Source organism: Drosophila rhopaloa, unplaced genomic scaffold (assembly GCF_018152115.1).
Source record: "Drosophila rhopaloa isolate 14029-0021.01 unplaced genomic scaffold, ASM1815211v1 contig_133, whole genome shotgun sequence".
NCBI lineage: Eukaryota > Metazoa > Arthropoda > Insecta > Diptera > Drosophilidae > Drosophila > Drosophila rhopaloa.
Genome location: NW_025335010.1, coordinates 651,206 through 665,660, shown reverse-complemented (window position 1 = coordinate 665,660; position 14,455 = coordinate 651,206). Strand labels below are relative to the sequence as shown.

Genomic DNA, 14,455 nt, shown 5'->3' with positions numbered 1-14,455 from the left:
GACCCGTCTCCAGGTTCATATTGGCATAATAACAACTGAATGACTTCTGGTAGAAGAGAAAGCAGCTTCTTCAAATTCATAGATGAAATTATGGGGTCTGAAGTATCCATGGCTCTCTCAAAAACATCTGTAAAGTTGGCGATTCGACTGTGGGATCAACTTGCTTGCTAACAAAAGTGAATACGGCATCTTCTTTTTCTCGAAGACCCTTTTGCCTATGCCACACTTCCAGCAGGGCTGCGTTTTTGATCAAAAGATTGGTTTCTTAAAAATTAAATTACGCGAAAAGTCGCACGAAGCGCACGATGAGACAATATGTTCTAAATTCGGAATTAATGACTCTACAACATGGATATAGACACTCACTGAACAAAGTTAAACATTTTTTTAAAACTCTATTGAAAGTTTAACTTTCTTTCCAAAACACAAACGAAAACATCACCTGCTACATATTCAAATGGTTAAAATTGGACGCACATATTAAGCAATATATAAGTATTTTTGAACAGAACATACCTTAAGAATTGGTAATCATTTCAAATTTGACTGTCTTACGTCATTTTGTTGCAGAGATAATGATTTGAAAGTGAGCTTCAAAGTTAAGCAAAATGTAAACAAACCATGTGCGCTTGCAACAGCTGACTTTAACAGTTGGTATTTAAATACTAGACTTTTAAGTTAACATTTGCGGTATGTTACCAAACAGCTTGATGTTTTCTTAATACATTAAAAAAAAAAATAGAAAATCGGCATACTTTTAAAAAATACATTTATTCCAAAAAATCGGGCAAATTCCCCATAGTGCAGTGGTAGCAGAAGAATGTTTTGCATATATGTATGTATTCCAAATAATATAAATCAATCTAATGAGATAGGAACAGGGCACATCGCAGTCGGTGTCTGCGCTTAGTGGTTCAGAAAACTTCAAACCAAATCAGCTTTGGTTGTTGTTCTGCGAGCGGATGGTGCCTGCATACCCTACCGACGATTAAATTTTAGGGGTGGGGACAGAAACAAGAACGGCTGTTTGGCTTTTGTTTACATTTTTTAGGACACTTGTTTTGAATGATATGTTTAATGAGTTTTGGTTGATTTTTTTTTTTGATTGTATTATGTTTTTTGTACATACCCTGCAGTTCCGAAATTCATCACTACAAAAATGCATCACTGTTTAATCAGCAGCGGACTGCGACGCCGGCAGAGCCAAAGGCAAAGTCGGCAGAGCCGGGTGCGACGAAGGCAGAGCCGAAACTCTCAGTCCCCGATCGTAGGCAACGCAGAAAAATTTCCATCTCCCTCTCTTACTCTGTCTCTCCCCCCATAAAATGCGCTGAGAGGTGGAGGACAATGTATTAAAATCAGATCGACCTTTATACACCCTTGAAAATAAATGAGCATAATTTTTGTATTGTAGTCGTTGATTCTTATTAATTATATTATTTTATGGAAATACTTTTTAAAAATAAAATTATTATGATAGTTTTGAAAGGTATTGATTCCTTTTTATATACCCTGCTTTGACGCGAAGCGAAACTTGTAAAGACAAATTAGGCAGAGGAAAGAACAATAGGATTAACGGCGCCCTTGTTTTCAACTGAAGTTGTTTTCGCGGTTTTTACTTGCACTTGCATTTGAGAGAACGGAGAGAACAGATCGAAGCTGAGATTTTTTGTGAAATTATATAACTAAATTTATCAGAAATTTATGTAAGTGTTATTTTATTAATTATTTTGAACTGTACCTACATATACTGTTAATATATTTATTCATTATTTAAGGCGAAGATTAAAATAAAACTGTTGGGCCAGCATAAACTAAGCTGGACTTGGCCGGCGGCAAAACAAAAAACGCAGTAAGTTTTTATTTTTTAATAATTTTTCTATTTGAGATATACTTGGTCAGGAAGAGCCAGTACATAAAGCACGAAGTCAAAAAAAGGGCACGGAAACCGAAACATCCTCAACACCTCCGGGACAACTGAAAACGTACATACAGGGTTGCCCATATTCGACGGACATTTTTTTTAATAAAAAAAAAAATTTGTTGGCATCTTAATATTAATTTGTTCCAAGTAGATTTGTTTACTCAATTTTAATAATATCTTCAAATGGCCCTGGCGTGATGGTATTGTGCCCTTTTTGCAGCATTTTCCATCGTTTTCGCCAACATTTCGGCCGGAATAGCGGCTATTTCTTCACGAATGTTGTCCTTGAGCTCTTCTAGGGTCCTTGGCTTGTTAACGTAAACCTTTGACTTCAAATATCCCCACAAGAAGAAGTCAGGCGGCGTCAAATCGGGCGAACGCGGTGGCCAGTCCAAATCACCACTTTTCGACATCAAACGGCCCGGAAACAATTTCTTCAGTTTTCACAATTGACTTGTTCTGTTGAATGTAAATTTCAACTATTTCAGAGCGCTCGCGTGGCGTGTATTGTTCCATGGTAAAAATCTGCTTGGACTGACGCTTCAAACGCTGTATGTCATTAAGCGATCTGGCATCTCTGTCAAAAGTTATGGCGTCGTCAGATGGGTCCATCGAATATGGGCAACCCTGTATGTAGATTGAATTAAGTTAAATTAATTAGTTATATGTAATGAAATAATAATGAAATATTGTAATAAAATAAAAAATTAAATTTATATGAAAATTTACTGAATGAATTTTACTGATGATGAAAAAGCGATGAAAAAGCGATGAAAATGCGATGAAAAAGCGATGAAAATGCGATGAAAGAGCGATGAAAATGAGATGAAAAAGCGATGAATTACTGATTAAAGAGTGATGAATTACTGATGAAAATGTGATGAATTCATCATTCTTTAATTTGTAATTCATCACTCGTTAATCACTATTTCATCGCATTTTAATCACTTGTTCATCGCATGTTCATCAGTAAACGCTGTTCAAAGAGTGATGAATTACTGATTAAAGAGTGATGAAAAACTGAAAAAAGAGTGATGAATTACTGATTAAAGAGTGATGAATTTTTCACTGATTAACTCCTAGGACATGCCAATGTTAAATTCATCACTAATTTGTATGAAGTTTCATCGCCGATTAATCAGCAGTGATGAATTTTTGGTGATGAAAAAGCGATTAAAAGGTGATGAACGGTACTGCAGGGTATATATTTTTATGTTTGCTTATTCTTGAAAGTCGCCGCTTGAATTAGTTACCGATAAATATACATATGTACAGAGACTGAAGAGAACCGGTACCGGTACCGAAACCGGAACCGTAACCGTTTCCTTTTTACGTAACCGGAATCGGAACGAAACCGAAATTTTAATTTTCGATGGAACCGGAACAGGAACCGGAACCGATTATTTGGCATACTGTGGAACCGAAACCGGAACCGAAACCGATATTCTTTTTTTGAGAATGAGTCTCGGATTTTAAATCATAAAATATTTCATCATAGTACAGTTCTAACAGTGCTCGCAATAGGGCAATTGATGATGATATATACATATGTTGTCGCAATTACTTTTCTACACGATTATACATTAAAACAAGAAAGGAAAGCTAACTTCGGGCGGAGCCGAAGTTGAAATACCCTTGCAGAATATTCTGTACATTATATTCTCCAACATTATTTATATGATGCATTCTTAACACTCATAAAAATCCCAACTTCCTAACTTTAAAAACACCAAAGTTATGGCATTTCCGATCAATAAGTTATATGGCGGCTATAGGATATAGTCGGCCGATCCTTATGAAATTTGGTAGGTCGGATTAAGTGGCCAAATATAAAACCCATAGAAAATCCCAACTTTCTAACTTTACAAACACCAAAGTTATGGCATTTCCGATCAATCAGTTATATGGCAGCTACAGGATATAGTCGGCCGATCCTTATGAAATTTGGTAGGTCGGATTGATTGGCCAAATATAAAACTCATAGAAAATCCGAACTTCCTAACTTTACAAACACCAAAGTTATAGCATTTCCGATCAATCAGTTGTATGGCAGCTATAGGATATAGTCGGCCGATCCTTATGAAATTTGGTAGGTCGGATTAAGTGGCCAAATATAAAACCCATAGAAAATCCCAACTACCTAACTTTACAAACACCAAAGTTATGGAATTTCCGATCAATCAGTTATATGGCAGCTATAGGATATAGTCGGCCGATCCCAGCCGTTCCGACTTATATACTGCGTGCAAAGGAAAGAAGGGTGTGTGCAAAGTTTGAATTCGATATCTTTAAAACTGAGAGACTAGTTCGCGTAGAAACAGACAGACGGACAGACAGACGGACAGACAGACGGACAGACGGACATGGCTATATCAACTCAGGAGGTGATCCTGATCAAGAATATATATACTTTATAGGGTCGGAGATGTCTCCTTCACTGCGTTGCACACTTTTGACCAAAATTATAATACCCTCTGCAAGGGTATAAAAATGGAACCGATACTGGAACCGGAACCGATACTGGAACCGGAACCGATACTGGAACCGGAACCGATTTGTAATATTTTTTAGGAAGCGGAACCGAAACCGGAATCGGTTTGCGATTTTTCTTAGGAACCGAAATTGGAACCGGAACCGCTAACAGATTTTTATAGGAACCGAAACCGGAATCGGAACCGGTATTCCAATCGGTTTCAGTCCCTGCATATGTACATATAATAATTTTATAATTTTAATCTTGGAAAACAACAAATTGTTTGTTCTTAAATTTATATTACTATTTTAAATCAAGAAGTAAACTTTTAATGATTTTTACTATAAAAAAAATTATAAAATTAATTATCATTAAACATAACATTTAAAACAAGTGTCCTAAAAAACGTTCTTCTTTCTGTCCCCACCCCTAAAATTCAATCGAGTATGCAGGCACTATCCGCTCGCAGAACAACAACTAAAGCTGATTTGGTTTGAAGTTTTCTGAACCACTAAGCGCAGACACCGACTGCGATGTGCCCTGTTCCTATCTCATTAGATTGATTTATATTATTTGGAATACCTACATATATGCAAAACATTCTTCTGCTACCACTGATATGAATTTGTAAACCAAGATGAAATATATGCTTAAATATTAAAAAATATACTGTAACATATAATATTCTTATTATACCCGTTACTCGTAGAGTAAAAGGGTATATTGTATTCGTGCAAAAGTATGTAACAGCTAGAAGGAAGCGTTTCCGACCCTATAAAGTATATATATTCTTGATCAGGGTCACTAGCCGAGTCGATATAGCCATGTCCGTCTGTCCGTCTGTCCGTCCGTATGAACGCTGAGATCTCGGAAACTATAAAAGCTAGAAGATTGGCATTTTGCATGCAGATTCTAGGAGTTCCTACGCAGCGCAAGTTTGTTTCAAAACGGTGCCACGCCCCCTTTATCGCCCACAATCGCTTAGATACGGTTTTAAAAATTTAAATATTTCGAAATAAAAATAGTTTTATTGTGTTTATCAATACCTATCGAAATGTAAAAGTTTGAAATCGACCATCGTTAAAAAGTTACGCGTGATCAAAGTTTCTATCTCCATCTCCCCACTCCCTTTACCTGAGTAACGCGATAGTCGGGGACCCGACTATAGCGTTCTCTTGTTGTACCTGCAGAGGGTATTATAATTTCAGTCAAAAGTTTGCAACGCAGTGAAGGAGACATTTCCGACCCTATAAAGTATATATATTCTTGATCAGCATCACCAGGAGAGTCGATCTAGCCATGTCCGTCTGTCCGTCTGTCCGTCCGTCTGTCCGTCTGTCCGTCCGTCCGTCCGTTTCTACGCAAACTAGTCCCTCAGTTTTAAAGCTATCTGCTTGAAACTTTCCCAAAAGTTGTCTTTCTATTGCAGGTAGTATATAAGTCGGAACGAGCCGGATCGGGCGACTATATCATATAGCTGCCATATAACTGAACGATCGGATAAGCCATAACTTTGGTGTTTTTAAAGTTAGGAAGTTGAGATTTTCTATGGGTTTTATTTTTGGCTAATCAATCCGACCTACCGAATTTCATAAGGATCGGCCGACTATATCTTATAGCTGCCATATAACTGAACGATTGGAAATGTCATAACTTTGGTGTTTTTAAAGTTAGGAAGTTGGGACTTTTTATGAGTAATAAGAATGCATCATATGAATAATTTATAATTTTATAATTTACAGAATATTCTGCAAGGGTATATCAACTTCGGCTCCGTCCGAAGTTCGCTTTCCTTTCTTGTTTTTATCATTAACCCAATAGTGAATACGCCCATATTGTTAAAGTACCAAGTCTGAAAAGTAGCAAAAGACAAAATATTCTTGCTGCATCGAAATGAAATGATCGCACACATCCACCCCTGTATGAGAATGCATGAACACGCATACATACAAAGCCCAATTCAAGCGCAGGCCAACCTTCTTCAAAATGCGCGTCTCTGCGACTGAACGACCGAACTCGAGCGCGAGCGTCAAAATAAGAATTAGAACGAGAGCGAAAAAACCCGAAGGCACACGAAGTGTCGGGGCCTGCCGATTCCAGCACTGGGGCCCCCGATTGAAAAATTTTGTGACCAAATTCGTTGTATGAAATGATCAGTCTATATGTTGTATGGTTAGTGGTTAAGCTCAGTGTTCGATGAATGGATTATGTCAATAGGTGGTTTATTTATTAGTGAGTGGATGGTTATATTGTATTATATATAAACTGAGCTCTCAAACGGTATTGACACAGACGGACAGACGGACATCGCTATATCGACTCCCCTTTTGATCCTGATCAAGAATATATATACTTTATAGGGTCGGAAACATCTCCTTCATACTCTAATTTGGAAAGATTCATGTCAATAGCTTGTATACTGCGCGAAATATCCTAAAAATCATCAAATTTTAACCGATTTTACCCTTTTGTTCCTATGGGAGCTATAGGATATAGACGTCCGATCGTCACGCGCTTTTACCCTGATCAAGGTATGCATAAAAAATACGATTTGGAAAGATTCATGTCAATAGCTTGTATACTGCGCGAAATATCCTAAAAATCATTAAATTTTAACCGATTTTACCCTATTGTTCCTATGGGAGCTATAGGATATAGACGTCCTATCGTCACGCGCTTTTACCCTGATCAAGGTACGCATAAAAAAATAAGATTTGGAAAGACTTATGTCAATAGCTTTTACACTGCGCGAAATATCTTCCATTCTTGCAAGTTATATCCGATTGTTCCTAAGGGAGCTATAGGATATAGACATCCGATCGGAGCGATTTTCAAACTTGATTTGCGTACACATGTTTTAGGACGAGTGTGAAAGTTTCAGATCGCTAGAAACAGACGGATCGCACGCGTTTTTACCTTGATCAAGGTGTACATAAAAAAATACGATTTGGAAAGATTCATGTCAATAGCTTTTACACTGCGCGAAATATCATCAATTTTTGCTAGATATAATCCGATTGCTCTTATGGGAGCTATAGGATATAGACGTCCGATCGGGCCGATTTTTAAACTTTATCGGCGTACACGTATTTAAGGACGACTGTGAAAGTTTCAGATCGCAAGGTTTGAAACTGAGCTTGCAAACGGTATTGAAACAGACGGACAGACGGACATGGCTATATCGACTCCCCTATTGATCCTGATCAAGAATATATTTACTTTATGGGGTCGAAAACGTCTCCGAAGGTTTTTTAACAGACAAAGCACAGAAAACTTTCACTTTCGGCTTGGCGAAGGTTGCTACCTATCTTGTTACTACTTTTAATTGGTATAGGAAAATTTGGCTACATCGTGTGACAGCTTTAGGATATATCCGGATCTAGAAATAGCCGTCAAGTGTAGCTATTGGTACGCTGTGCTAGTATTTAATATTTTCATATTTTGGTCACTTGAGCATAAAGAAAATTGTCCTCTTACTACAGTTGACTTCCTGTGATATACAGGTATCCAGGTATATTTGTGACCAAGCAAACCCATCGAATAATCAACTTTATATTGAGAAGTTTGAAGGTGTTCTTTTGGTCTCACGTGAAATTTCGTTAAATGTCTTGTTTTAAAAAAACATGGATCTTCCATGCTTTTTATGAAATTAGTGATATTGATATAAGGTACCGTAACTTTCAAATAAATTAATTAATTATTAAAAATTAATTATCATATCGTCTTTGACTTTCAAAGTGAACGGTCGTGTTTTTTTTCTGCGCTTCGAATTTTGTATTTTTGTTTCGTTTATTCCCATCGGTGGGTTTTATCAAAACAAATTTTCATTTTCTTCCGGTTATTCAAACATACATTTTAAACTCCGTTCGCATCGCGAGTAATACTAATAAATTGTTTTAGTTTTCGTAATTCTTATCTGTGTTTTCTTTTCTTATATCTCCGCCGTTTCTCTTTTGTGAATACACTTTAACTAATTTACGTTCCCGCTCTCTTGCTCTCTTTGCTTTGAAAGTTCTAAGCGTGCAGTTTCTGCGCTCTTGCGGTACTTATAACTGCTCGTTTATAAATTTCAATTCGTTTTCTTGGTACAGTGGTTCCAATAGATAAAATGAATAATAACAAGAAAGGAAAGCTAACTTCGGGCGGATCCGAAGCTGATATACCCTTGCAGAATATTCTATAAATTATATTCTCCAAAATTATTCATATGATGCATTCTTAATACTCATAAAAAGTCCCAACTTCCTAACTTTAAAAACACCAAATTTATGACATTTCCAATCGTTCAGTTATATGGCTGCTATAAGATATAGTCGGCCGATCCTTATGAAATTTGGTAGGTCGGATTGATTGGCCAAAAATAAAACCCATAGAAAATCCCAACTTCCTAACTTTACAAACACCAAAGCTATGGCATTTCCGATCAATGAGTTTTATGGCGGCTATAGGATATAGTCGTCCGATCCTTATGAAATTTGGTAGGTCGGATTGATTAGCCAAAAATAAAACCCATAGAAAATCTTTCAAAACACCAAAGTTATGGCTTTTCCGATCGTTCAGTTATATGGCAGCTATATGATATAGTCGCCCGATCCGGCTCGTTCTGACTTATATACTACCTGCAATAGAAAGACAACTTTTGGGAAAGTTTCAAGCAGATAGCTTTAAAACTGAGGGCCTAGTTTGCGTAGAAACGGACGGACGGACGGACAGACGGACGGACAGACGGACGGACGGACGAACAGACGGACATGGCTAGATCGACTCTCCTGGTGATACTGGTCAAGAATATATATACTTTATAGGGTCGGAAATGTCTCCTTCACTGAGTTGCAAAGTTTTGACTGAAATTATAATTCCCTCTGCAAGGGTATAAAAATTTAGTCTGCTTCTGCAAAAAATGCAGCCTCGTAATCAGGGCTGACCAGTCTAATATGACTTGCTGGCTATGTGAAAATATGGTGCACACCAAGTGTGCCGGTTTTACTGGCCTTTCAAAGGGGCCCAATTTGCAGTTTTGTTGTGACGCTTGTGCCGAGGTTGCGAACGCGATGAAATCGTTCATGCGCCAAACTAAAGGCGGCCTGATGGGGCTGACTAGCTATATCAGAGTTGCTAGAGATAGTTTTCGCCGAGCTGATGATCTCCTCTCTGCGCTGGATTCGCAGTTTAATAGTCGTAAGCTATTAGAAGAGTCCTCTAAGCGCAAAAAGGCCGCTGGTGGTAAGGAGCAAAAGGGGAACACACCGCCACCGAAATCAAAAGAACAACAGAGCATTCCGGCGGATCAGCAGCTGATTTCAGCAAACCCTCAAATGTTGCTAAGATCAGCAGCTAAAAAAGATTCGGTATCCGAACAATCCGTAACAGAATGCATGCAACCAGGGACTTCTAAGAATTCCGATTTGTCCGTAGTGGTTTCACAATTAGTGGATCCACCTATCATACCTATAGGTATGATCGTCCCTCTAGACGGGGAGGTGGAGTCTTAATTGGAGTTGATTCAAACCTCCCGTCTGAGGAGTTATTTTTTGATGAATTCAATACCATTGAATTTATTTGTGTAAAGTTTTCGCTTTCTGGTAGCTCTATATACTTAACTTGCTCATATATTCCGCCGTTGTCTGAACTTCCTGATTATTTACATCACATTTCCGTTATTAAGTCCGTTGCAAATAAGCTTTCCGATAGGGATCAGTTGGTAGTTCTAGGTGATTTACCTGGAGTTACTTGGTCCACTGAGGATGGATCGAATGTCTTACTACCTATAGCCCTGCATGATTTTATTGACGGCCTGCTTGACATATCTCTATCTCAAGTAAACCATGTTCGAAATTCATTAGTTCGCCAACTTGATTTGTGTTTTGTATCAAATCCTGAAGGTGTGTTCATGTCCAGAGTAGCACCACTCACGCAACCTGAGGATCCATATCACCCTACAATCGAACTTTCATGTGATACGGGTAGAGTTATAGAAGAAAAATCAGAAAAATCCAAACGAATACATTGTTTTCGCAATATGTCCGATGCAGTTAATGTTTTTTATACTGCAATAAACTCATTTTTTAATTCCTGTGTTCCGTGGTACTATCCGTCAATTTCCAATAAATCACCTTGGTTTAGCAAAGAGTTTACACACTTAAGAAATGTAAAGTCCAGACTTTTTAGGAAATATAAAAATACCGGTTCTCAATCTGTTTTTACTAGGTATTTAAGTGCTCGGTCAAGATATACCGTGCTTAATGCTCAGTGTTATAATAGTTACTTAAGCCGTTGTAAGGTCCAGTTCTCTCAGGACCCGAAACAGTTTTATAATTTCGTTAACACCAAGCGTAAATCTAATTCATTTCCTTCCTCGCTGTCGTTCGAAAACATGACGGCAACCACAGATCAGGCAATAGCCGATTTATTTGCCCAATTTTTTCAAACGACTTACTCTACTTTAGATTATTCATCACAGCCTTATTCTTACACCATGTCCAAGTCAAACCTCATATTCTGTCCCACTTTAACAGAAAGCTCTCTTCTTTTGGATCTTCTTCGTATTAAGCCTGTTTATTCGCCAGGGCCCGATGGTATTCCTGGGTGCGTGCTTAGGTATTGCGCTAAGGCCCTGTGCAAACCTCTTCACAAGTTGTTTACCTTATCTCTAGAAACCTCCCAATTCCCAAATATTTGGAAGGAATCATTTGTTATTCCTCTTTTCAAAAAAGGTAACAAGTTAGAAGCCGGTAACTACAGAGGTATTTCTAAGTTGTCAGCTATTCCTAAGCTTTTTGAAAAAATCATTACTCCTCATTTGCAGCACCTTTGTAGATCAATAATTTTTCCGTGTCAACACGGATTTATTAAACGTAGATCCACAATCACAAACCTTCTAGAGCTCACTTCATTTGTGATAAAAGGCTTCATTAGTAGTTTTCAAACAGACGTCATTTACACTGACTTTAGTAAAGCATTTGACTCTGTAAATCACTTACTTCTTGTTCAAAAACTTGATTTGTTAGGTTTTCCAGTTGATCTGCTTAAATGGATTTCAAGTCATCTGATTGTCTGTTTAAAAATTCAATTTCTGAAATTCTCCGTGTTACCTCCGGTGTCCCACAAGGGAGCCATCTGGGTCCGTTACTTTTTACATTATTTATTAACGATCTTCCCTCAATTATAAGTCATTCTCGCGTACTTATGTACGCAGATGATGTTAAGTTGTGCCTGCAGTATAAGGACATTTCCTGCCATTTAGATTTGCAATCCGATTTAGATAATTTTCAAAACTGGTACTAAATTTAAACGGTTCCAAGTGCAAGCTGATAACTTTTTATCGGGTCAATCCGATATACGCGACTTACACATTAAGTGGCAGCTCTTTGGATAGAATAACTCTTGTAAACGATTTTGGGGTTCTCTTGGACCCTAAACTAAAATTTTCAAACCACATTTCGTCCATGGTTAATAAAGCCAGAGGAGTGCTTGGATTTATTAAGAGGTGATCAAAAGAATTCGATGATCCTTATTTAACTAAAACTTTATTTATTTCGTTAGTCCGTCCGATTCTGGAGTATGGGTCTCCCGTCTGGAGTCCGCAATACGGAATACATATTGGTCGTATTGAATCAGTACAAAAAAACTTTCTTCTTTTTGCTTTACGGCGCCTAAACTGGGATGCAAATCTTAACTTACCTTCTTATTCTAGTAGACTTCCGTTGATTAATTTACCCTCCCTAGCCAACCGTAGAACGATGCTTGGTACTGTCTTCATTTATAACCTTATACTTAGTGATATTTTCTCCCCCGACTTGGTAAGTCGGCTAAACTTTTCTGTGCCAAGTAGATTAACTAGAAATTATATTCCCCTAATATTAAATCATTGTAGATCTAACTATGCCTTCATGAGCCTTTCAGAGTATTATGTTCTGACTATAATATAATTTTTCCTGTAATCTCAAATCTTGACTCTCTGCCGCTCCTAAAACGATTAATACTTGCTTCATTGGCACAAAATTAATCTTACTGTTACTTTTTTCCCCGGACTTTTACCTATATTTCCTTATCTCGCGTCTATCTTCTCGCGAATCGTGCCGTACGATACACGGCCGCGCCCTCGTTCGGTTGGGCGGGTAAGTAAGCCGTGCACTCCGCGCGAAAAAAAAAAAAATTATTAATTATTAAAAACCTTATTTAAAAAGATAAAAAAAGGAATAATTCTTACTTTGTTTTCTTTTTATCTTTACAGGTGTGGGACCATATACCAAGGCTGATGATATTTTGCGCTCCATAGATAAATCATACTGCGATACGGTTTTAAATTTTTTGGTGCGTTTAGCATGCCAGGTTAATGATCCACAAGCTGTATTAATTTCGCCAGGGGAAAGTTTATCTCGAAGGTAATGTAAAAATTTGTAACCATAATTTATTATACCATTGCAGAAGGTATTATAATTTTGGTCAAAAGTGTGCAACGCAGTGAAGGAGACATCTCCGACCCTATAAAGTATATATATTCTTGATCAGGATCACCTCCTGAGTTTATATAAGCATGTCCGTCTGTCCGTCTGTCTGTTTCTACGCGAACTAGTCTCTCATTTTTAAAGATATCAAATCACCCTTCTTTCCTTTGCACGCAGTATGTAAGTCGGAACGGCCGGGATCGGGCGACTATATCCTATAGCTGCCATATAACTGATTGATCGGAAATGCCATAACTTTGTTATTTGTTAAGTTAGGAAATTGGGATTTTTTATGGATTTTATTTTTGGCCAATCAATCCGACATACTAAATTTCATAAGGATCGGCCGACTATATTCTATAGCTGCCATATAACTGAACGATTGAAAATTCCATAACTTTGGTGTTTTTAAAGTTAGGAAGTTGGGATTTTATGAGTGTTAAGAATGCATCATATAAATAATTTTGGAGAATATAATTTCAAGAATATTCTGCCAGGTTATATCAACTTCGGCTCCACCCCAAGTTAGCTTTCCTTTCTTTTTTTTATGTACAGGGGTTGGTCAAAAGTATTTGCACATTTCTTATGAGTAAGTACGTGTAATTTGTGCAAATACTTTTGACCGCCCCTGTATAATTACACAAAATTTTATTTTTTATACTCCAGCAGAGGGTATTATAATTTTGGTCAGAAGATTGTAACGCAGTGAAGGAGACGTTTTCGACCCCATAAAGTTATATATTCTTGATCAGGATCAATAGGGGAGTTGATATAGCCATGTCCGCCTGTCCATCTCTCCGTCTGTATCAATACCGTTTGCGAGCTCAGTTTAAAAGCTAGCGATCTGAAACTTTCACAGTCGTCCTTAAATATGTGCACGCAGATCAAGTTTGAAAATCGAACCGAACGGACGTCTATATCCTATAGCTCCCATAGGAACAATCGGATATATGTACCTTGCAAGAATGGATGATATTTCGCGCAGAGTAAAAGCTATTGACATGAATCTTTTTAAATCGTATTTTTTTATGCATACCTTGATCAAGGTAAAAGGGCGAGCCGATCGAACGTCTATATCCTATAGCTCCCATAGGAACAATAGTCCAAATCGGTCAAAATTTGATGTTTTTCAGAATATTTCGAGCAGTGTATAAGCTATTCACATACTTTTTTCCAAGTCTTATTTATTTACGCATACCTTGATCAGGGTAAAATCGCTTGCCAATCGGACGTCTATATCTAATAGCTTCCGTAGGAAAAATTGTTAAAGGTTGCGAAAATATCCCTTTTTTTCTTTTTTTATATGACATTTTTGCAGTATAAAAGCTATTGACATGAAACTATGCAAATCTAGTTTATTTATGTATACCATTTTCCTATCGCTACTTTTTAATTTAAACAATTTTGGCAAAGTCTGCAAGGGTATTAAAACTTCGGCTTGCCGAAGTTAGCTTCCGTCCTCGTTTATTGATCCCATTGTACTATGCTAATTTTTTGGGCTGATGTGATAAATAAAAACAGAATCTTTCTTTAAATGAAATAATGGTTGGGCGAAACGCGATTCGCGCCGATCAAAAAAGTAAAAGACGATAGAAAGGGCTGTTTTTGAGA

At 37.4% G+C, this 14,455-nt stretch overlaps 1 protein-coding gene across 1 annotated transcript in view; it reads left to right on the top strand.

The window, feature by feature from the left end:
- Positions 1-14,455, top strand: part of LOC108049303 (transcription-associated protein 1) — a 466,810-nt gene that overhangs the window by 323,506 nt on the left and 128,849 nt on the right. The window contains exon 16 of the mRNA XM_044456610.1: positions 12,631-12,781. Within this exon, the coding sequence (XP_044312545.1) occupies positions 12,631-12,781 (151 nt within the window). The remainder of the gene's footprint in view (positions 1-12,630; positions 12,782-14,455) is intronic.